This window comes from Mus caroli, chromosome 15 (genome assembly GCF_900094665.2).
Source record: "Mus caroli chromosome 15, CAROLI_EIJ_v1.1, whole genome shotgun sequence".
In the NCBI taxonomy this organism is placed as follows: domain Eukaryota; kingdom Metazoa; phylum Chordata; class Mammalia; order Rodentia; family Muridae; genus Mus; species Mus caroli.
In genome coordinates, this window is record NC_034584.1 from 41,807,793 (window position 1) to 41,832,542 (window position 24,750).

Consider the following 24,750-nt stretch of genomic DNA (forward strand, 5'->3'; position numbering starts at 1 on the left):
TCTTTGAGACTTGGATGTCTGACATATTCCTTTAAAATTTGGCAGTCTTCATCAGTAGAGCATTATGGGCTTGGTATCTCTTTGGAAATATTATAAACATTATGCTGGTACATGATTATTAATTTATTTCAATATAATCTATTAAAATTAAGATATAATTTTGTAATAATTTATAAAAATTGACAGTTACTGATATTTTCCCAAACTTTTAAATGTATTTAACTTGTTATCTGTCATATTCATATTTCTTTTATTAAAAAATCTTTCAAAAGTGTTTCTTTTTTCATTAGAAATTTTTCTGTTTTGTCATCTACAATTTTGTTTTATCTTTGTATTTATTTTGACTGTTACAATCTTTACAGGTTTTTAAGAGAGATACAGTATCAACTCTGGGGATTTATTCTCTTCTAATATAAGTATTTGAGTCTATATATAGCCTTTATAACTTTACTTTGGTTTAAGTTCTTAAGTTGGACTGAAGTTAAAACTGTTCTCAACAACAATATAATCCTTAATAATGTAGAAGATATAGTTCGGACAAATAGATTTCCTTATTATATACTACATACCTTATGCTTTATTCTGATGAATATCAGATATAGTAAATAATTTTAGGATGAGAATTACATAAGGTTATAGGAATTTTATTGTAGGTTATTAATGACTAGGCCATATGATTAATATTGAATTTTTAAATCAAATGATTACAAATGAATTGTTTAAATTCTAGAAGATAGTGACTTTATCTTCTACCAAATATATTGAAATATATACCTCTGTATAGGTATATATCTTTTAAATTAAGTCTTTTCTTCTCTCTTAATTTTATATATAAAAATCATTGCCATTATTATTGTAAAAAGACTTAAAATAAAAATCTATAGATAGATACATAAGTAATGTTTTGATAGAAATAATTATATTTAATGTTAAAATATATTAAAATATTTCATGCAATAAGTTAATATTATATAATAAAATAATCATAAGTCACATAGCAAAACAATTTTGTCATATAAATTTTATTATTTTACATAAGTAAGAAAGGAAAAAATTGTAGATCAATTTTAGAGATCATGACTTTCAGATGAATTACTTACCACTTAGCTTCGGACTAGGTGTTCCTAATGCAGGTCGAGGATCTTTCACTAATATTTTGGAACCAGCTGTGGCAACAAAACAGCATTTTTACAAGTCAGTATACTACACACAGTGTGCCACACTATCATTTTCAGTCTGAAATATCACCTAATTTTCTTAAAAATTCTTTGTCCATTCCATGTCAATCAAAGTACCTTCTAATTAACAGCTTTAGGAATTATTCTCATCACAGGTGGTTGAGACAAAAAGTTTCATTTAATCCTCACAGGCAGTTGATCTTTGATTAAAGGCAAAAACTAAAATGAAACAGTCGATGCCATCACAGACACCGAGGATTTTTTTTGTTCTTGTAGAAAACAACAACAAAAAATGTATTGGTACGGGGTTTATATTAAAAATTCATAAGTTGCCAAAATATTACATTGTGTACCAGAAATTGGGTAAGATCAAAAGCTAAAGCTTTGAGACATAGCAAAGAATGTACATGTATCCCCCAAATCACATGTGGGGCTAGAGACTACAGAAAGGGTAGGAGCTGTGAAATACACTCTTTTGCTCAGTCTATGCCCAAAGAATCCTGTCATGGCCTTAAGAACATTAATGGGACACAGTTTTTGAAAGAATATTAACAGAAGAGGTTGGAACTGCAGTCCCACAGGAAAACAGAACTCTACTATCATATTAATGTTGATAAAACAATAATAATGACAACAAAATGATTGCTGATAAACCTACAGTACTGCAATGGGTTTCAGTAGGATACTAATTAATCTGTTTAAGAATTTGTAAAATATGAAACTCTATGACAGACATATCACAGGGAACACAACAATAAATCTACTAATCTAGACAAGTATATTAATGCAGTTGTATTTTTATAGTGATATTTAGACAGAATTGTTGTTGAGGGATTTAGGCAGACATGTCAAGTACAAACATGAATGTGCAAGTCTAAGGCTAAACAAAGGAGAATGTTGTAGTAATGCTAATATGGAAGTGATTTCCATAGAAGAAAGCACTGATATAAAGAAGATCCCGAAGGACTACATAGAGAAGATAATAGAGAGGACAAATGAATTCTAAATCTTTAGAAAATCCCAAGTGAAATGACTTCTTTATGAAATGAGTTCATAATGAAAACAAAAACTAGATAATGTTATTAAATACTGACCTAGAGCATTAAAATACAAAAGTTTACACCTTCAGAACATTTTAAGGATTTTGTTTACTGATATTAAAGGCCATTTGGAGGTCACATAGATAGAAGAGGAGAAGTGAATACTAGCAACAGTCATAATAAAGAAAAAGAAATTTGTTATACAGTGGGTATTTTAAGAAGGCGGGAGGAAACCACAGGATTGCATTCTGGCAAAGAGGGAATGAAAACAGTCAAAACAGTGATAAAATTTGGACCTACTTTAAGCCATCAAACACAGGACAGTCTGAGAGGAAAGTTCAACAGACGTAAAGAAACTGCTTGTGTTGACATAGAAAATATCCTTCATTGCCTCATATGAGAAATGTGTGTGTTCCTCTGGTAAATTCAGCATATCGGGACTAAATAATATTTATTCCTGGTGAAGCAGCAACAAGTGTACAATCTACCTAGATCTACTTAAATTCTCATGCTACACTGACTCTGTTCAAAATTGTGAACACTAGAGATCTTACTTATGACTTCCAAACCAAACTCGGTGAAAAAAATTATACGAACTCTAAGAGAAAGCTATGAAATAAGATACATTGAAACAATGTCACCTACCATATTGGATCAAATAATATCTTTTAGAAAACCCACACTACATTGTAGTTGTAGCTATAAGTTGTAGAAGTAAATTGTAGTTGTAATTAACTGTTACTATCAAGATAACATAACACTGAATTTAAACTAGGTCCTATATAGAACAAGTTTCCTCATAAGAAAATGTCATGAGCATACAAAGAGAAGTACCATATATGAAGACAGAGTCAGAATTCACTGGAACATTATGAGTCAAAAAATGCTAGTAATTGCCCAGAGATGGCATAGGGTAGGAAAAGGCTCTGTCTCTGGGAATGGTAGAACACACCACTCTTTATTCACTCTTTATTTTGGACTTTCATACTTAATACATATGAAAGAATAAATTTCTATCATGTGAAGTCACCCACATGTAGATAACATGTTATGACAAACTTAGAAAATGGATCCACTAATAAACCTATTTAGAAAGAGAGTGTGAAAGGGCAAAATGAGAAATGGAATCAAGTTAGCATTGAAAGATGCCAGAGAATGGTCTGAGTGTCCATTTTTCTGGAATCAAAAATGCCTACATAGCTTCAAATTTTGGACTTGGCCAACAAATATTCTTTGTTCCAAAACAACGTATACAGCACATCCTAATATGTTAAAACATCTGAAAAGAAACATCACCTTCACAGATAGGAACTTTTCCAGTCCAGGTATTATCAGATCTGCATACTCTATGCTCAGTTCCCCCTGCTAAGAAGAATCCAGGCTGACACGTATAGATGAGTGTGTACCCATGGGAGGGAAGGTCCATTCCTACTACGTTTGCATGAGCAGGACTTTCTGGTTGTTTACAACTGTGAGCTATATTAAGAGCAAAAAAAAATGTTAATTTTTTGAGATGTATCACTGGAATTTTGATTATGAAGAACTTTGCCATAATTAGATATAGGGCAATCCAGGAAACCCAGAGTATGTTTGATTAAAACCTAACTTTGTAAGTGAAACAATACTGATGAGTATTGGTATTTTCATATACTTTATATTTTTGTTGTTATTCTTTGCATGAGATTTAGAACTTAAAACATGGGAAAGAAAAGAGAATATTAGGAAAAATGAACGACAAGCATCTAAATAGCTTATTTCATATTGTACATCCAAACATCACTTAGTGACTCTAAAACTGGTTAGATGATTCTGAAAAGTTTTTTTCCTTTCATTCATTTCAAACTAGTTGTTGTAGTTGTCTCATATTCTCTGAAAACCTCTTCACATGTAATTAAAAGTCACTATGATTCACTAAAGCATAATATCCTTTATTTCATAGTATTTCAATTTTGAGTACAGATCCAGGAAGCAAGAAAGTAACCATTACTTAAAACACAAGATGATCAAACTCACACCACTATAAGAGCTTTTGCCAAAAGAACAAAATTGTTCCTCCTGAGTTCTGGCTTCAATGACCATAGGGTTTTGATACAATACTAAAATTATAAAAATGAAATATGTTTTGCACTAATCTAAAATAATTTTATATGTATCTTATACAGACACAAACTCATTTCCATGTTGTAAGAAAAATGTGTCTATGAACTCAGACCCATGATCCATGCCATATATGTGTACAATCCTTACGTATGCACTCAGGTTGAATTCCACTCCATGTCAGATCAGGAAGGCAAGTTCTTGTTGTAGATCCTTGAAGCAGGTGTCCCTTTTTGCAGTGGAACTGCACAACACTTCCTACCTATAGTAAATGGCATAAAAGTAAAAATGTAATTCCAAAACTAGCACTAAATAGAAAAATATGTGAACAAAAAATATTTTCAGAAGAAATGTGTAAGACAGAATTTAAAGAATGCTTGTTGAGTGAGCATCTATAAATCACTCAGTTGGAACTTCAACAGAGATCATGAGCTCCACAAGGGCACTGTACAGGACAGACCGATGTCTAAGCGCTGAGGGGCTTACTGAGAGTTGAGGACTATCTTTAATCACATTTGGAGTTCAAGGTCAGCCTAGACTTTATAAGAAACTTTTCTAAAAACAAATGAAAATGATAAAAAAAAAACATGAAAAGCTTGCAAAAATGAATACATCATCTGTTTTATGGCATGGCGGAGAATACACTTAATTGATTGCTGTGGATAATTCAAATAAGTAAAAAACAATGTCTGGGGAAGGTTTATACAACAGAAGCAGTAGAACTGATTGGAGAGTCAGTTGTTAAGAGAATTAGTTCTAAAGTGTCTCAGAGGGCAAGGAAGAGTAATAAAGAGATTTAATTCTAGTTATAAGTTGGCAACTATCTTTTAGATTTTTAATGTAAACATACTAAATTGCTCTGTGGCAGAGAAACTAGCAAACAAGTCATTAACTCCTAAAATATTGCAGGAAAAATTAATAAGATTTATCAAAAGATTAGTAGCGGGTGACCAGAAAAGTGGTACTTAGTGTTTGTCTCTTTTGAGTCCTTACAAAAATAACCTAACAAAACTCAGTCAGTGGTTTAGAAATTATCACTTAGTCCCTGATTTTTCCTATTACTACTATCAACTTTAGTCCTAAAATTCTTGGTTTAAAGAATGAATAATAATATTTTTAATTGAAATACATGTATATGTTTTATAACTTATATTAGCATATTCATTATTTCAGATACTAAAATGTGACTGAATATGTTTCCCTCAATATACAAATATATTAATATCAACTGTGAACTGGACATCATCATCATTATTTGATAGAATATCTTGGGATTAAATATCTAAAGAGTCAAATTGAAAATATTCCATAGCTATAATTACTTTATGAAATGAACACTGAATCTAAATAATATATCTTCCTATGTCAAGACAGTTATACATCAGTTAATGAAAAATGTGTTCAGGGCTCTTAATCCATAATTGATTTCCATGATTTATCAATCATTTTGACAGTTGTTATTTCCCAGTCTCCTGGTAACTATTCAAATTTAATTTATTCTCTTTTGTACTGTTCTGAGAAGAAAACAATAAATTGGACAGTTATTTCATTATCTGTATCAGGAGATGACATACTCTAAATGTTAATAATAAAAGCTATATCCTCAAATCTACTTCATAATCCTACATATGCAAAATAGTGAATTCAAGAATACTGAAATTAAAAAAAAATTATCTAGGCTTGAATAGCTCAGCTATTCTTAACTTTGTCTTCCATTTCTCTGTAATTAGTTTTCTATGAGTATAAATTTACCTCCTCACAATGAGATACCTGTGAAATCAAGGTGCATAGAAAGGCTAGATTGGACTGTGAGAACCTGAAAATGTGTTCTTGTTTTGTTTATGTTGTTTGTTTGTTATCCCAGTGTGTGGGGATGAGCCTAGGGCTTCATGTATGTCAGAAGAAAGTTCTGTCACTGAGCTGTACCTCAGACTGCTTCTGCTAAGACAAATATTTTATGTATGAGGTTGTGATATAAACAGAGAAGACATCTTCTTGGAAACATGCCCAATGTACCTATATGATATTATTATACAGGCATACAATAGAATAAAGAAACTGTATGCTCTTGTTCATTCTCTATCGGTAACTTGCATATACCAACAATGATTTATAGTGTCTTAACATTGTGAAGTTTTTGCTATTTTCAAGCAGGGATTTCTTTTCTCAACTCAGAAATGTAAGATTTACATATGAAAAATACTTATTATTTTCCTCCAATAAATTACCAATAAACTTGTATAACTTTGCGTTGTGCTATTCTATGTAGACTTAGTGAACATATTTAGTATGCATATGCTTATGTTCATACACGTTGACCATATCCTGGTAAGAAAGTTCACACCCTTAATTTAGCTTTCTCAGTGTGTTTTAATTTTAATAAACACTGATATAAAATTAATATTGTTTGAAAACTTACATGTATCTAGGTAGACTATAATAAAATAAAACTTATGTATCACTCTACATAATAGATATCAAGGTTATATTAAATAACATTTTTCAATGATGAAAAAAATAAAACAAAAAAAATCAAAGTTAATGTTCCCGTTCCTTTGTTATATTGCTACTCCAAACTCAAATATTCCCTTTCCATTACCTCAAATGATGTTTGGAAAAAGGCTTATAGTTTTTAGAGAATCAGGTGCATTTAATGCAGTTACTAATATTAATGTTTCAAGACTGGCAAGATGACTCAGTGAATAATGGTTTTGCTGGCAAGCCTGATGATTTGAGTTCAATCCCCAGGACTCATATTGTATTAGGAGAGAATTAACACTTGCAAATTGGCCTCTGATCTTCAGAAGCATGCCCTGATAACCTACAACCCACAAATTAATGTGTGTTAAAATTTCATGGCTACCTGGTTATGAATGCTTTTTAATCCTACCACTTAGGAGACATACCTACCACTTTGGCCTGTCACTTAGTCCTGCCAGGGTTACATAGTGCAACCATGAGAGATAGATATATGCTTGGCTAGCATCATATTCTTTCATCTTTGTGCTGAGAACTAATGCTGTTTAACAAGTAAACTTTTATGTGCAATTAGATCAAATGATAACAGCCTTTTGTAGAGACATATGGCTAAGTTCTCTAAAATACCTATGTTACAAAGACAGAAGCATGCTTTTAAAGTTTGGTATTATCTGAGCCATATTGAAGCAAACCTGGAGAATTGAAAACACTCTGAAATCAATGTTCATACTGTGCCTTAAAAGTAGATAAGTGGAGAGTATTTTTAGCAACAAAAATATGGCACTTTAGATGAGCCCTTCCTTAAGAAATGGACATTTTCCAGGTTCACACTGAATTTTCCTCAGCATAACACAATTTAGAAAAGTCTGCCACAGAAAGCAATTGGGTAATGTGTAAATGGTCTATTTCCTTCTAGAATCAGCATGTGTTTTGGCTTCCCTTTGACCCTTGTAAGGGAAAACTTGCTGAATCTATACATGAGATCTAAATTTGAAAAAAAGGAGAAAAAAGTAAGTCACATATGAATGGGCATGCTGAATGATTCCCGTAAGAAAACCCAACTATGAATTTTAAAATATACAGTGAGGAAGAGATTTTCGTTTTTATGAAATTTACCATATCAATGATTGACAGATTAAGTAAGCCGTTTTTCCACAACTGGGCCTTCCTTTCTGTATTTCTTCTTTAGACTCTTGTTTCACTTTTCCTCCCAGCTCCCACATCTTCCTGTAAAATCTCCTTGCTCACTTCTGTAACTCCTCGCTCTTTATGTGCTGCTTAGGGCTTTCCTAGTGCTCACTGCTACCAGCTTCCTACTTGTCTTACTGTCCAGTTCAATTTGAATGTTTTCTAGAAATATATTTTCAGTTTCTCTACCCACAACCCCTTTCTTACAGGATAGCTGCATTCATGTGTTCATGAATGAAAATATGAGTTTGCCATTGTCTTTGATGTATGACAACAGAAGTATATAAACTCATGAAGCAAATATGACTAACTTTTGGCCAACTTTCACAAAGAAATGGTTATATCTACTTAAATTCCTCATGGAATTCAGCATGATAGCAATACCTACAATTGCACACATGGAAGGCTGAGTCAATAGAAACATGAGTTTGAGGCTGATGTAGAATGTATAGTAAAATGTAGTCTCAAGAAAAAAAGGAGAGAAAGGATGGAAGGAAGGGATGGAGGGAAGAAGACAGCACAAAATGAAAAGAAAAGAAAAAATAAAAAGAAAACTGAACAAAACACATGAGAAAAGCATAGGCACTTAAATTTTCTCTGAAACATTTTTTTCTGTGATGATAGCAAGTCTGAATCAGGTAAAATACAAGCTTAAAGCAGCTGTAATTTTAATTTCCATGCTGGATAAGAATACTAACCACTTTTCACATATTGATTGGCCGTTTGTATTTCTCACATTGAGAATCATCTATTTATTAGCTCATTCAGAGGAAGAATGAAACTATGACATTTTGAAGCAAAATGAATCAAATCAGAGATCATTATGCTAAGAGAAGTCCACCTCTGACAAACAATGCATGTTTTCTTTAATATGTAGAGTATAAAATTATAGTGTGCATATATAATGAGAGAGATAAGCTCCACATGTTATGAAATCATAAACTGTAATCACCTTGGGGAGAAGGAAAAGAAGCAACAAGAGGGCTTTCTTTTTTGTTATTAGGGATAGGAAGTGTGGTAGGGCCTGGGCATAATCATACATTGCAATAATATATGTATCAAAATATCAAAATAAAATATATTTCATGCTATACTAAATAGAACCTAATAATAAAATAATACCTACTTGAAATCCAAATGTGTTGTTTTGAGATCCATGCCTTGGTACCCCAGGGTTTTCACAGGACGTTCTGGTAGGTTCTGAAGTAAACAATTAAAAAGATTAACACTCTTTGGTGAATTCACAATTGTTGAAACCAAATGTATTAAACTTGGGTGAGTTCTAGTCAAACAAAATCCAATCATAGAAATGGAAGTTGGGGACACAGTCCCAACCTTAGCAATATAGTTATTGGAAGTCATTATCAATTTAAAGACTGTGTGACAGTTTTTTCTAGGAGAAAAGCTCCTGGCATATCAGCCAATCTCCATTGAAACCATACTTCCAAGAAAACTGGAGCAGTAGAAGTTGGTCACAAAGTGTCATGTGAAAACGGACACAAAGCTGTATGGGTATAGAAGGGATGTTAGATCTAGGATAAGTTAAGGAGGTGAATATGTTCAAAATACACTGAAGTAGTTTGGATGACAATGCCATTTTCTTTTCTTTTCTTTTCTTTTCTTTTTTTTTTTTTTTTTTGAGACAAGGTTTCTCTGTGTAGATTAGGCTGGCCCGGAACTCAGAAATCTGCCTGCCTATGCCTCCCAAGTACTGGGATAAAAGGCATGTGCCACCACTGCCCAGCCAGACAATGGATTATAATATTATGGATTTAACTGTTGGTTCAGAGTTTGTGGTAATGATTGGGATATTTAGCAAGGGAGGCTTTGGTGGAGGAGGTATGTCACTGGGGGTGTTACCTTGAAAGTTTAAAGATTCAAACCCTTTCTTGTTCACTGTCTCTGCTTTACTCTTGTAATTCAAGATCAGAATTTCTGCTCTATAAAGCATGCCTGCCATTTGCTGCCCTAAACTATTCTGCCTCCAAGGTGTACCCTTATTTATTCCCAACTATAATTCCATTTAGGCTCTTTCTTCTATAAGTTGCCTTGAACATTGTATTTATACACAGAGCAATGGAACAGCAATTAATATACTGGTACCAAACTCAAAGGAAACAAGAAAGCAAGAAAGAAAGCAAGAAAATAAAGCAAGAAAGAAAGCAAGAGAGAAAGCAAGAAAGCAAGAAAAAAAAAGCAAGAAAGCAAAGCAAGAGGGAGGGGGGAGGAAGGGAGGGAGGGAGGGAGGGAGGGAGGGAGGAAGGAAGGAAGGAAGAAAGGAAGGAAGGAAGGAAGGAAGGAAGGAAGGAAGGAAGGAAGGAAGGAAGGAAGGAAGGGAATTTATGTAACCAAGTATACTTCTCCAATGCATGTCAATCTTAAATAATCTTGGACTTGGCAAATATACTCTTGGTAAGAATATCGAACGTAATACTAACAGTACCTCCCAGTAAGCAGAAACTTCCTAAATTCAAGCAAGAATTTCAGGTTGAGGCTGGAGAGAGAGCTCAGTGAGTAAGAGACTACATTAGCTTATATAGGACCTGATTCAGCAACTACCATAAATATACAGCTTCTCACAACAGCCTGCAACTCCAGCTCTTGAAATATCAGACAATTGTGATCTCTGCTAGTCTGCAATCACACAGACATACCCACATACAGACAGACACCCACACATACAAATATTTAAAAATATATCTTTAAAAGACGAAATTCAACTTGACTTCATTTATATGCCTTATGTAGCTCTTGAACTTTAAAACTTTTGTCAGAAAAAAAAAAAGACTTGATATCAAACCCACTCTGTAAATGAAAAGTTAAAGAAATAGCTATTCAAGAAATCCATGTGTATTAAATGTTTGAGATATGATAGGGCTATATTCTCCTGAAAAAATGAAAAATTATTCATGGAAACAGGGTTGATAATTTGTAGTGTCCAGATATTTCTAGGACATTCATTCCTAGGAATGGTAGGGCTAGTCCTCTGTGAGCTGACTGTTTGCATGGAGGCTACTTGGTGGATTTCTTAAGTGCAGCATTCTGTGTAGGAATCACTGATATATATGTATAGTCCTTCAAATATCTCTATGTTTTGGAGCTATTCTCATTTCATATGAATGTGTTTTATAAGATTAAAGTATTTTAAAATAATATTACTTAATAATACGACTGCTCTGACATGCTTTTCTTTTTCATTAAACTTATAGATGACAAAATCATTTGAGTATGCCTTCTGGAAGTTTAAAATGCTAAAAATAAAATAGTCCACTTGTATTCATTCCTAGTACTTTCTAAAAGGTTCTATATTTTTATACATATTTAACCACCTATACCTTTTACATGGTAAGAGAAGCATTAAATGTTCTTCCCAGATATGATTGTGCAATCACAGAGTATAACCAGCCTTTATGAGTATTACCTATGCAGTGAGGTGATGAGCCACTCCAAGTGCCATCAGTTTGGCATAACCTCGTGCTTGATCCCACTAGTATGAAGGGAGAATTGCAGCTGAATGAAACCTCAGACTGATATATAAAGCTTTTGCCTTCTCGTTTTCCTTGGGAAGGTATACCAGGATCACCACAAAACTTTGCTAGAAGTCAAAATGGAGATATTTGTCACAAACATAATAAATACAGTAGAGTAAATACTTCATAAAATCATGAAAATTAACTGGGATATTGCACTAACCTAATATCTATGATAACCTATCCCAGGGAAAATTTGCAACTTCATTCTAGTTTATATATAAATTATAAGGTTTAAAGAACATATAGAATTTAAATAATTAGTCTGATGTGTTTGCTCTGTTGAGCATGATAGTAAATGTCAAATGCTTTACATTTTTAATTTAAATAAATCAAAATCAAATAATAGAACTCTAGTTACATATGGCAAAACTGTAATCTACTCTTGAATTAAGATATGGATCAAAGGTAGCACTGTTAATAATAAGCTGTTATATTTAAGGCATAAGAAAGCCTGCACTATTTTTCAAATATGCTTTTGTGTACAAGCACACATACATATATGTGTTCATGCATACACATACATATATGCATAATCATACACACATGCACAAACACAAATACACACAAATATAAGGACATATGTATTGTATCTGCTTATTGTATTCTGAGCACTGAAATTTATATACTAATATGTTTTAAAAATTAATTTAAATTTAAGGTAAATTTAAAATATTTTTATGTCTGATTCTTTCATACTACCCATATATTCACCAGGATTTTTAATGTGCTGTACTTGTGATGTTCAAATATTGTTAATTGTTATTGTAATTCATATATTCATCTAATTTTATGTAATCAATTTTACACTTGGGAGTAGACTTTTTTATAGTTCTTTTATTTACATTTATTTTAATATCTTTTATAGAATTTCCTCTTTGAAATTTTAATATATGCATTAAGTATATCATGAGAACTGTGACCTCCACCCTCTCTAGTCTCTCTCTTACCCCAATTACTACTTTCTAATCTCTTACCTATTTTCATGTTTATATTTGTTGATGTATTGGTTGATTGGCTGGAATATAATATGTTCTTAAGCTGAATTTACCAGAATTTACTGTGTAACAATAGGTTTGGAACTGTTTTTCAATCCCTAATAGTTTACAAAGGTACAAAACTGATGGCATGACTATGCCCTCCCTGGAATCAGACAATAGACAAAATTTCAAAGTGTGTTATAAAGCCCCTCCCTGACCCAAAATTGATTAATGATAGGAGCACTTGTAATTATACCTAAATATACAAATATTTTAATGGCTTTTTCTTCAAAATACTGACATATTTAAGAGAAAAGTAAGCTAGCTCCTTAGATGAACAAAATTTACAGAATTTACACACACATACAAATATATATATATATATATATATATATATGTGTGTGTGTGTATAGTATATGTAAAACCAATAGAATATTATATATTCTATTATATAATAGAATATGGGGTATTGGTTTTACATATACTATGAATTCTATCTTCATATTTATATACTTTATACATGTAAAATATTCCATATTCTGGGTATATATTAGAATTAATTACAAGCTGTGGTTCAGCTAATCAAACAATGGCTGTTTAGGGTCCAAATAGGGTCCAAATGCAAAACTGAATGTCTCAGCTGGTCTTCAGTATGTATCGGTATCATGAAGAAGCAGATTCTAATGCTGTTAAAGTAACGGATTTGCCAGTGAGCATGAGATCAAGCAAGCAATGAGGGAAATCTTCTCCCTCCATGTTCTTTCTATAAGCTTCAACCAGGAGGCATTACCCAGAATAAACAATATCTTCATGCCTAAAGATATCTGGATTAAAATTGGGTGTTCCCACTTCAAATAATTTAATTTTAAATCGTCTCTCATATGTGTACCCAAACACTTTGGCCACCATGTTGACAGTCAAGAATAGCTTTCACAAAATGCAAATAAACATAATGCAATCTTCTAAGTTTCTTTAGTATTACTTGTATGTATAGGACCTTAGATCCAAATACTTAGCATTGTAAAACCACTTAGGGGTCTCAAGCCTTCTATGTTTGATTGCTTGTGCTACTTTCTTTCTCTCCAGAAAGCCATATTTTCCATCTTTAAAGTTCTATAAAAGGGCAATTACTTGTTTCTCTTTGAGTGTAATTCTTCCAATTGATTAGCTGTACCAAAGGTCCATATGAGTCATATAACCATAAAAATCACTTTTCCTGTCCTTCCCAATATGGGTCAGGCTATTTCTTGACATTGGCTTATCTGTGCTGCCGATTATGATAATCTTGCCTGGTGATTCAGTGTTGCCACCTGGCCCATGCTAATTTGGGAACCTATTAAACCCATTACATTTAATTCATCCAACTGAACAGGGGCACCTCTGACCCTAAGGTCTGCCACAAGAGAAAGATGACAAAAATAAAAAATAAAAAATAAACAACCCAAAATAATTTCTTAAAATATGGTAGTGCCCCTCTCAACATTTTGCAGGATTAGTGAAGGGCATGTCTTTTAGGCCTTCCCACTCTGGGTATATAGGGTACCCATTTTTGCATTGCAGCTTCCCTAATCCTTAAAAAAATCCCTCATCAACACTAAGCTGAGGAATATCAAGCACTTTCAATGCCTTTTAAGAAGAACATCTCTTAACAAATGATTCAATCAATAATTCAAATAAACTTTTGATAACTTTTCTAACTGTGCAAGCTTGCATATTAAACTTAGAATTCCCACTCAAGGGAATTGTATCAGTAACCTCAGACTGATCCAGTTTTATGTTTGTACTGGCTATTTTTGTGTCAACTTTACACAGCTGGAGTTATCACAGAGAAAGGAGCTTCAGTTGAGGAAATGCCTCCATGAGATGCAACTCTAAGGCATTTTCTCAATTAGTGATCAAGGGGGAAAGGCCCCTTGTGGGTGGGACCATCCCTGGGCTGGTAGTCTTGGGTTCTATAAGAGAGTAGGCTGAGCAAGCCAGGAGAGGCAAGCCAGTAAAGAACATCCCTCCATGGCCTCTGCATCAGCTCCTGCTCCCTGACCTGTTTGAGTTCCAGTCCTGACTTCCTTTGGTGATGAACAGCAGCATGGAAGTGTAAGCCAAATAAACCCTTTCCTCCCCAACTTGCTTCTTAGTCATGATGTTTATGAAGGAATAGAAACCCTGACTAAGACAATGTTCCTTCCATATTATCTTCCAGTTTTAAAATCCATTCCTATGAATATTTCCCAGACAACTGCTTGAATGAATTAGCAAACTTGTTAAGCTATTTAGTAGTGTAGCACACCTCCTCTTGGATGCATTTTTTGTCTCCAATCTAGGATGATGCTTAGCCTTCCTTGTGGTTACATGTCTAGAGACAGATATTGTTGGGCTATTAGAGACATCAGTAGATCCTTGCTTGGCAACTCTGTCAGCGAAAGTCACTGCTGGTCTAGCAGACAATGAAGGATTATTTTCCTCAGTAAAATGCAGAAAAGGGCAATATTTCAGGAGGAGGAGTGGGATTATATCTTCTGAATAGAGACTACTCCATCAACTAAGGTAAAATCTCGAGAATCTAGGGCTCAAATTTCTCAGCCTCAATAAGGTCCTCCCTCACATCTCTACCCCAAGTTACAGAATCCATTCTTTAACAATTAAATCTTTAATTTAACTGCCAACACTTTCTGAGACTTGGAGTTGAATTTATTTTATTATTCATCCAGTCTTATAATAAGGGGTTGGGTGTTATTTGAGCTGCTCAAGAGAAGACCAGTACTTCAGAGTACACTTAGAAACTTTGAAATGTTTTGTGTCTGGATCTGGTCAGTTTTATCAATGAGTTTACTGTTTCCTTCACTATATGCTCATGTTAGAAATTGTTTAGTTTTATCATGGAGAATATTTTGTTCTCTTGTCAGTTTATCTAGAGATGGTAGGACCAACCAACCAACATCGTCATTTTTTTTTTTTTATTTTTCACAATTAGTCAACAGCTTTATATAGAGAGTCACCAAGTCAACAATTGATGAATTAGGACAGTCATATGCATTTGGCTCCTTAATTTTGTAAAATAAATAACTCATATCAAGAGCTATCTGTACTTTCAAGCTTCAAGGAAAGGTTTCAGTAACTCGAGGGGCTTCAGTAATTATAAGAATTGTTGGAAAACTGGAAAACCTATTGAAGATACTTAAAAAGAATCCATGCTTATACTTCTGTTATTCTAGGACCACACTTGATACCAAATTCTGATTAGTCATGGTTCTTTAGATAAGCATGAATTCTAGTATGAATCTATTTGTCCTTAAATAGAGATCTATAGACACAACTATAAATATGTAAATTAAAGCCTTTATTTATAGCTTTATGGGAAAAGTATACATTGTAAACACTTTGTGTTCTGATTTGAATGACATGTTTCAACAATGTCTTTTCTACGGTTGGGTTAACCAGAAGATGGTAAGAAATTGTTTTGAGACTGTTTGACCCTTGAATCAAATGTCTTGTCCCTGGAAAGTTTGCACTTGGTGCTATATGAGAACTTCCAGCTACTCCTGGACACTGGTCCTAATACACTCCCGGAAAACCTGTAGTTGTTTCTTTTGACTATGCCTAGCCATAATTTAAAGGGACTGAGATTTGTGTGAGTTGTCTGTTCTCATAGGCACCAAGGGCAAGATAACTTTGCTATTCAGAAGCTTAAAACATTTGAATAAAGTAACTGGAGTGAGCTAGCCAGTTTTTCCAGGAAGGCTGAAGTCCTATGGGGAAAATGAAGACTTGGCAACTTGGTAAGCTTCTCTCTCTCCTCTATAGTACATATGACAAAAGTCATATCATATCTAATGAATGAACATAGACTGTGGTCCATCTACACAAATCCAGTCGCTTTTCACTTTATAAGGCTGGGTGGCTCAAGTGGTTTTCAGTATTTATCAGAATCCTAAAGAATTAGGCTAGAATACCAGTGAAAGAATGGACTTGACAGTAAGAGTTAGAACAAGCAGGAAGAGAGGGCAAGCTTCCTTCTTCCATGGAATTTACATAGGCTGCCACCATCCTTTGCGGCCCAGATTAAAGATAGGTGTTTTAATCTCAAAAGAATCAGGTAAAAAGTGGATTTTCCCATTTCAAATGATTTAACAAAGACAAGACAAAAATGAAACAACAAAGTAATACTTCCTCCCTTGTTATGAAGCTGCTTTGGTTTCACTAAGACAAATACTATTCTAGATACTTTAGAGCATGTGGATACATTCATAGACATACTGAAAAATACTCATCTGCATGTGCAATTCTGAAGCAAGAAAGTAATCATCATAAGAATGAAGGCAAAGGAAATGTGGAAAGGCAATCAGTACAATGAGGAAAATAGTTAAAAGGGAAGATATTTAGTCTTTGTATGTGGTGTGTGATGGAAGATGAATTTTCATTTCACATAATATGGCAATGGTCTTCCTTGCTGGGGCACAATGAGTTCTCTGCAGATATCAAAAAGGCTTGTATATACGACTGGTACAGGATGAGCCTGAAGAAGGCTCATGGGTGGTGAGACCAAGTGGGATTGAATCTACCAGGCCAGTAGGCCTATATAGAAAACATGCATTTTTTATTTATGTCACAGTGAAAGAAGTGTAGCATGTGATTATTTTAATCATTTTACAACATATTCCATTTCTAACATGATAATTTATATCCTGAAATTTTGTGTTCCTGTGAAAGAAACAAATAGCAACCAGAGCAGGCATATTACATGGCTGCCCATTCCGTTGCTTTAAATTATATCATCCAAATGAAGATATGCCTGAGTGTGATTAGGCCTTTAACTAGAGCATATCTGCAAAGACAACAGAAAAATGTGAATGATTCAACAACGTGGTGAGAATGAATATTTACCGGCACTCTGGGCCAACATAGTCTACTGGTAAATATTTTAAAAAGGAACCTTAATGAAATTAAGAAGTTAGTTGTAAAGCCCAAATTTCAAAGTTTTCAGAGTTTTGAGACAACTTATTTTCTTTCATGAAATAACTTAAAATAATATTAAGAATTTAATTAATATTATATAAAATACAATCAATTTAAATAATAAGAAAAGATAATACAGTAGCCCTTGGCTTAAAGGTACTACTACTTTCTATTTCTGTTTTTCCTTCCCTTTCTCCTACTTTCAATAAAAACTGCACTAAATCAACTTCTTTCCTCTCTCTGTCTGTCATTTTGTCTCTTCCCCTTTTCTTTCTCTCCCTATTCCATTCTCTCTCTTATCCTAGAGATCAACTCTAGTGACTTGTCCATGATAGACACATGCTCTAAGACAAAGTGGCACCTACTCAGGTTAGTAAACTGCTAGATAGAAATTTTTCATTCACATTAAAACACATAATTATTTTTGTACAAGTCTTAACTCTGACTGTCTAGAAGTACCTCTAAGCCATTTAAACACGTTGGTGTTTTCCAAGACAATCCTCATATAGAAAGAGTTTCAGGGGCTAATGTGTCTTCTGTCAACACTGAGGAGGACTAGAAATACTATCTAGAGAGGGCTTCTTTGAATGCAATATTAGTCCATGCCTAACTGAATGCCATAATAAATATATTTAAGATTTCCAATTCGATAATTTAGTAATGTTTCTTAAGATGGTTTCTATTTTGAAGGAATTTTATAAAACAAGAATAATATAGAAAAATTTTTGCTAAAGTAAAGCACTTTGGTTCAAATATTTTGAGCCAAACTGGAAGAACATAAATGACTAGAATAAATGAAAAAAAATAGCTACATTAATGAAAATTGGCTTTTTAAATTTAAATCCTAATTATGTACTTGTAGGGAGCTTAATCTCTTTGGGTACAGCCTAGCAAATTTGAAAGGTTTAAGAAACAAATGTTACTGTAAAACATTATGGATATTATTGAAATGTTATTACTTACGTAAGCACTGTGGGACCTCTCCACTCCAGGTACCATTGCCTACACAGGTCAGAACGGCAGGAAAGGACAGCTCATATCCTGCAGAACAGATGTAGCTAATACTAAAGCCCCAGTCGAAATTTGTTCCTTCCAGCCTTCCATTAGAGATCTGGGGAGGAGTTGAGCAGGTAACAGCTGCAATTACATTAAAAGTAATTAGACACAGCTGTTGAAATACCCTCAGTGTGAAATAAATATATAATTATCATTAAGAGCAGCATATGTGCTATTTAACCTTTTGGAGGACAATACAGTGTGGCATGTTTTATTCTCCTGTTAGTTTTCTTGCAAGATCACTAAAATTTAACTCTGGAGGAAGATGCAACATAATGGCTACTAGTTATTTTTACAAGATTGCAAGCTTCCTAATAAAAGAAGGTGAGGGCAGAGAGGATGCTCTTCCATCGGCTATACTGCAACTGATGACAAGCTTTTTATCTTCTATAATATTATTTCCCAAGGACCCTGAAAGAGGCTGATGAGCTGGGTGCCTTGGCTGGATTAAGATTCAGCATTGAACTTGGGGATTTTTTTTTAAAGCAATTTTAAAACTTCTTGTTTTTCAAATATAGACAAGCTGTTTTTCTGGTTACAGTATCCAGTATACATAGTGAAAAATTACAGTTTCATATTTTCAAGCCTATTGTATTTGTAAACACATAATTAATTTTAAAATTTAAGTTTGCTTAGCTGGTGAAATTCCCAGACAGAGGAATGTTGAAAAGTGTGAGATATAAGAAAAAGAGGTAACAACCTTCTAAGAATGGAAATGAGAAGATTCTGTAATTGATGACCAACAATGGGGACAAAGATATTTTTGAGTGTGCTAATATGTCAATTTTCGTTATAAATGCTTATGTGTGGATCATTAATGTGAACCACATATACATAGAATTAATATGCACACAATAAAATGAAACTATATCTGATTTTACATGATTAATGTAATGATAATGAAATGGAAACACATTGCAACCATTACATTTGTGAAAATACAAGTTCTGTATACATGAACTCATCAACTATTAGACACAAAGGGATATATGAATAGGAAACACCAATTATTAAAAATAAAGCTATCATAAAACTTCGTTATATGATATAAGGTTTCCTTAATTGACAATAGCTTTTTCTAAATTAAGGCTTTTTTTTTTTTTAACATCTGTAAAAGGATGGCCTTAAATAGCTGAGAAGATTAAAGTTACAACTTGCTCAGGTGACAGTATTTTACAAATCTCCACTAGTGTAACCATTAGTGTTGAGCATGTAACAGTGTTGTGCTTTGTTTCATGCTGGGCTACATCTCATCATCACTACTCAAAATAAAAATAAATTTGATAAAGATACAATTTTAACATATCTACATGTTACCTTAGGACTTTAAGAATAAACCACCCAACATTTTGGTATCAGAAAAATAAAAGGGGGGCCAGGATATCTATATACTTAAATATGCATAAAAATACAGGAAAATAAGTAATGGCTATAAATAGGCAATGTTGAAAGAACTATTTACATACCTCTACATGTTGGCATGACTCCACTCCATGTGCCATTAGTTGTACATGTTCTAACTCTGGATCCATTTAACTCTATGGTATAGCCTGGCTGGCACATGTAGGAAACATTTTGCCCAACCACAAAATCATCTCCATATCTCAATCCATTGGCTGGTATACCTGGGTCTCCACAACTGATGACTATCAATATCAAATGAGAAGGACAGACAGTTAACAAGGCCCATATTTAACTCCCAGTACTAAGCATAAGATACCTCTAACATATATGTAGGGAAAATAGTTACCATGATCATTTTTAGCCATAAGACATAAGCATATGCATATTTAAAGAACACATTGGCAGGTCTTAATTTTAATAAAAAAGACTTATTACAGATATTGTGTGTGTGGTTTAAAATTGTTATTTAGACCATATATATATATTTTTTTTTAAATATCAAGATAAAATCAGATACTAAAGACATATGATATCTATGTTACTCTTCGTGGCCAAATTTCTCATAACAAACAGCTCATTATCAACTTAGGGTGAGACCAAAGAATACACATGGAGGGACCCATGGCTCCAGCTGCATATGTAGCAGAGGATGGCCTTATCTGGCATTAATGGGAGGGGAGACCTTTGTCTCTGTGAAGGCTCGAGGCCCCAGCATAGGGGAATGCTAGTACCAGCCAGTGAGTGGGGGAGCACCCTCATAGAAACAGGGAGAGGGTAGAATAGGGGGATTTCAGAGGGGAAACTGGAAAGAGGAATAACATTTGAAATGTAAATAAATAAAATAACAAATAAAAATTTAAAAGAAAAAGAATTTGCCGTCCCCAGTGGAGATGACCTTAGCAAAAATACCCAACAGTAGGAAAATGAAACCCGAAGAGACCACCTCCAGTACATAAACAGGGCCCCCAGTGGAGGGATGGGGTCATCAACCCACCTTTCAAATTCTTGACCCAAACATATTTCTCTCTAAAAGAAATGCAATGACAAAAATGAAGCAGACTGAAGAACAGTACAGTAACTAGCCTAACTTGGGATCCATCTCATGGGAGGATTCCAAACCCTGACACTATTCCTGATGATATGTTGTGTTTGCAGGCAGGAGCCTAGGATGGCTGTCTTCTGAGAGGTTCTACCTGCAGATGACTGGGACAGATGCAGATATGCACAACCAAACATTGAACTGAGGTTGAGGACCCCCAAGGAAGATTAGAGGAAGAATTGAAGGAGCTGAAGCAGATGGCAACCCCAGAGGAAGAACAACAGTGTCAACTAACCTGGACCCCTGGGTTCTCCGAGAGTCTAAGCCACCAACCAAACAGCATACATTGTATGTAGTTGCTGGCACAGATGGCTGCCTTACTGGCCTCAGTGGGAGAAGATGCACCTAATTCTGTAGAGACTTAATGCTTAGGAAAGGAGGATGCCCCAGAGGGTGAGGAGCACCCTTTCAGTGGGAAGAAGAACTCTGGGAGGAGGGACAGGCAGGGAGGGCATCGCTTGGGATATAAATAAGATAATTAATTTTTATAAAAGAATTTACAGTCCCCATCTTAGAATGAATGTGCTAGGGTTATTACGAATTGGCCTTGTGAATCCCAACCTTTTATTTAATTTTTTAAATTAAAAATAAGAGTATTCCCTCATATAATACATGCCAACTACGACCACATTTTCTCCTTAGTCCACTTCTCCTAGCTCCACAAAACCTCCACTCTCTCACAGATCCACTCCCTCTCCATTTTCTCTTCTGAAATCAGCAGGCTTCCAAGAGACAACAGCAAACAGGACTAAAACAAGATACAATAAACACAGCAAAAGCCATCATCTGGAGACTGGACAAAGCCACCCAATAGGAATAAAAAGTCCCAAGAGCAGGAAAGAGTCAGAGACACACCCACTTCTACTGTTAGGAGTCTCACAGAAACACCAAGCTAACCTCCATACCATATAGGCAAGAGACTCTTTGGTATTGAAATCTAGTAAAGTGAGACATTAATTTGCTATGCCTTGAACCTTAGTTATTGTATTATTTCTGGCTTTCTACATTTGCACTCACTTCCGCATTCAAAGTGGGCAAGAATGTGGTGAGGACCTCTATATATCAGTGCCAAAGGTGTCCATTCTTATCCTGGCCTCATCCTAGGAATGGAACTTGGAAACCCAAACAGAGCAAGGAATAAAAGCCTGTGAGTATCTGATAGACTAGAGCACTATCTAGGTCATGGGTCATAGTCCTTAGCTCGTGCACATTGTACCAGTGGGCTTTAGTTACAAGAGACAAAAATTGAACAGACAGAGAATTGTTATTGCCATCGATGAGGACTGAATTCTAACTGCAGAATCCTTATTCAACATGGGCTTTGTATCCAACACAGTGAGCTATTAGCCATGCTATATGCATATACAATAATTCATTTAAACTGTTACTAGAAAGGCTTTGACAAACACTTTAGAAGCAGAGATCACACAGAATGTAATTCTGAAAAATAAACATAATAATAGGTCTTATGATTCATAAAAGTACAAATTGTTTGAAGTCTTAAAAATAATTTGAGAAATGAATTAGTTGATAGATTTTGGGGCAGCTAAGAGAAAGTAAAATGTAAGTTATGTTCATGAGTTTGTGGGAACAAAATATCACCTAATATGGTTCATCCTGATTACTTTACTTCTCTTCTTAATAGGGTCAATAACTCCACAGGTAAATATTTGCCTGAAGGCTACCCTTCTCTATCTCTTTCATTCTTTTCAAACTAAATTTGCCTAGGATTTGAAGATTCAAGTTACTTACCTAGATTGAATTGAGAAATAAAACACCATGACACTGTGATTAAATTATATTTATAGTTTTTTTATTAAGATTAACTAATGTTAAGTTTTTCGTATAATGATATTCTTTTGTGCCTACAGAGAATTTAGAGTATGAATATTGACATTTAATCTGAAAAATAGTATTTAGGACATCCCATATATAATCCCATATATAATATCAATAAAAATAATATGTTAAAAAGACAAAACAGATTTGGATAAAATAACAAATAATGCTGAACATTACAAAAAATAATTCTTTTTAAACCTTCCAAATTTACTGTCATATAAAAATGGCAACAGACTTTAAACATATTTAATTTTCCTTTAGGTTATTTCATAGTTTTACACCAGATTTTTTATGGGGACTAACGGAATCATCACAGAGTCTTGATTTCAGAACAGGGCCTTTAACAGATTGAATTAGAATCTTAGACAGAAAGAACAAGCATGGAGTTAGGAAGGCACAAAAGCTTAGATGCATCCACCACAGGAGAAGACAGGGCGGTTGTTTTTACCTAACAGTGAGAGGGACCTCTGAGCACTGCAGCAGCAGCATTAATGAACATCTGACAATAGAAGCTTCAGAAGGGTTTGTTCCCTGACTTCCTAACAAAGCAAAGGCCAGTGGAAGAGTGAGTATCCATTAGCAACAGTCTTGCTAAACAGCACCTGCTTGGCAAGGCAATTCATTCACTAGCAGCTTGTTTGCAACTACCAAAAGAGGCTCTTCCCTAAAATTAGAGAGATCAATAAGCCACAGTGAATGATATGGGTTTTCTATAGAAAGTCTTCAGTAACTACCCAAATCCCTAAATGTGCACATATACTAATTGATAACAAGACTGACATTTCTATCTTCTTGTATTCTCAGAGAATAGTATAGTGTATGTATCACCATTAGAGATTAAATATTTGTTTATGGAATTTAAGCATTCATGAGTTTAAAAGAAGTTATTGAATTGCCAGTCTAAGATGAAACCAACCAAATCACATTGTTTTAAACAATTCAATTAATTTTGTGGAATTAGTCTCATTCCTTTTTATTCAATTGATGCTCATTTGTTACTATTTATAATAAGTCTAGAACACATGATCTCTACACTACAAATAAAGTATAAATGTAGTTTATTAATTTTGCCACATTAGATCTATTTTTTGTTTTACTTCTTTTGTGCACATATAAATGTGTACTTTGAAATATAACACATGCTTCATAAGTTTCATGTAGTTAACTTTAAAAGAATATGCAATATTATACATGTTTCATCCATTCATTAAAATGAAGACCCAAATACTTCATTTTAATATTTTATATTTCCTTATTCAGATATGCATTCAATTTATTTTGTACAACCAAACTATTTTTTGTGTTATTTCTTCTTCACTATTATAAACAGTGCAGCAAGAAGTGTTTGTTGGCATGTCAAATACGTAAGTGTTTTGTCAACATCAGAACATAATACTACTGTATCAAGAAAATGATGTTAAAACTTCTGTCATGTAAAGTTTCCAAATTTATATATTCTCTCAATTTAAATTTCAGTATCCTTTTCAAATCTTACAAAGAGACAATAGCTTAATCTCAAAATTTGCACTATTAATATATTGTTTCAGATAATTCCTGACTGTGGTGATGGGTTTTATGTATTTGGAATATTCTGGAAAGTGTCTAATAACTACATGCTTTCTTCCAAAACAGGGCTTATTTTGAGGACTAACCACTAAATATGTATCCTGACTTTGACAAATGTGCTCTAGAAAGTAAAACTAGCTAAGGCCAAGAATGAAAGTACTGAGAACTAATACCCCTCCTTCAAAGGGATTAGATCTTATCTTAGCATCCATTCACTCTGCTTTATGGTTATTCATCATTTATTCCCTTCTTGGCAGATTAGCCCTGTGTATCTGTTGGAAGAAGAAGAAGAAGAAGAAGAAGAAGAAGAAGAAGAAGAAGAAGAAGAAGAAGAAGAAG

The 24,750-nt window shown here is 33.9% G+C and overlaps 1 protein-coding gene across 6 annotated transcripts in view; it reads right to left on the reverse strand.

The window, feature by feature from the left end:
- The window catches only part of Csmd3 (CUB and Sushi multiple domains 3), a 1,196,994-nt gene that overhangs the window by 21,483 nt on the left and 1,150,761 nt on the right, over nucleotides 1-24,750 (reverse strand). For all 6 annotated transcript variants that reach the window (XM_029469822.1, XM_021183659.2, XM_029469819.1 and 3 more), the window contains 7 exons: nucleotides 19,967-20,146; nucleotides 18,408-18,581; nucleotides 11,403-11,576; nucleotides 9,108-9,181; nucleotides 4,466-4,577; nucleotides 3,515-3,694; nucleotides 1,101-1,166 (listed from right to left, as the gene is read on the reverse strand). In XM_029469822.1, the coding sequence (XP_029325682.1) occupies nucleotides 1,101-1,166; nucleotides 3,515-3,694; nucleotides 4,466-4,577; nucleotides 9,108-9,181; nucleotides 11,403-11,576; nucleotides 18,408-18,581; nucleotides 19,967-20,146 (960 nt within the window). The remainder of the gene's footprint in view (nucleotides 1-1,100; nucleotides 1,167-3,514; nucleotides 3,695-4,465; nucleotides 4,578-9,107; nucleotides 9,182-11,402; nucleotides 11,577-18,407; nucleotides 18,582-19,966; nucleotides 20,147-24,750) is intronic.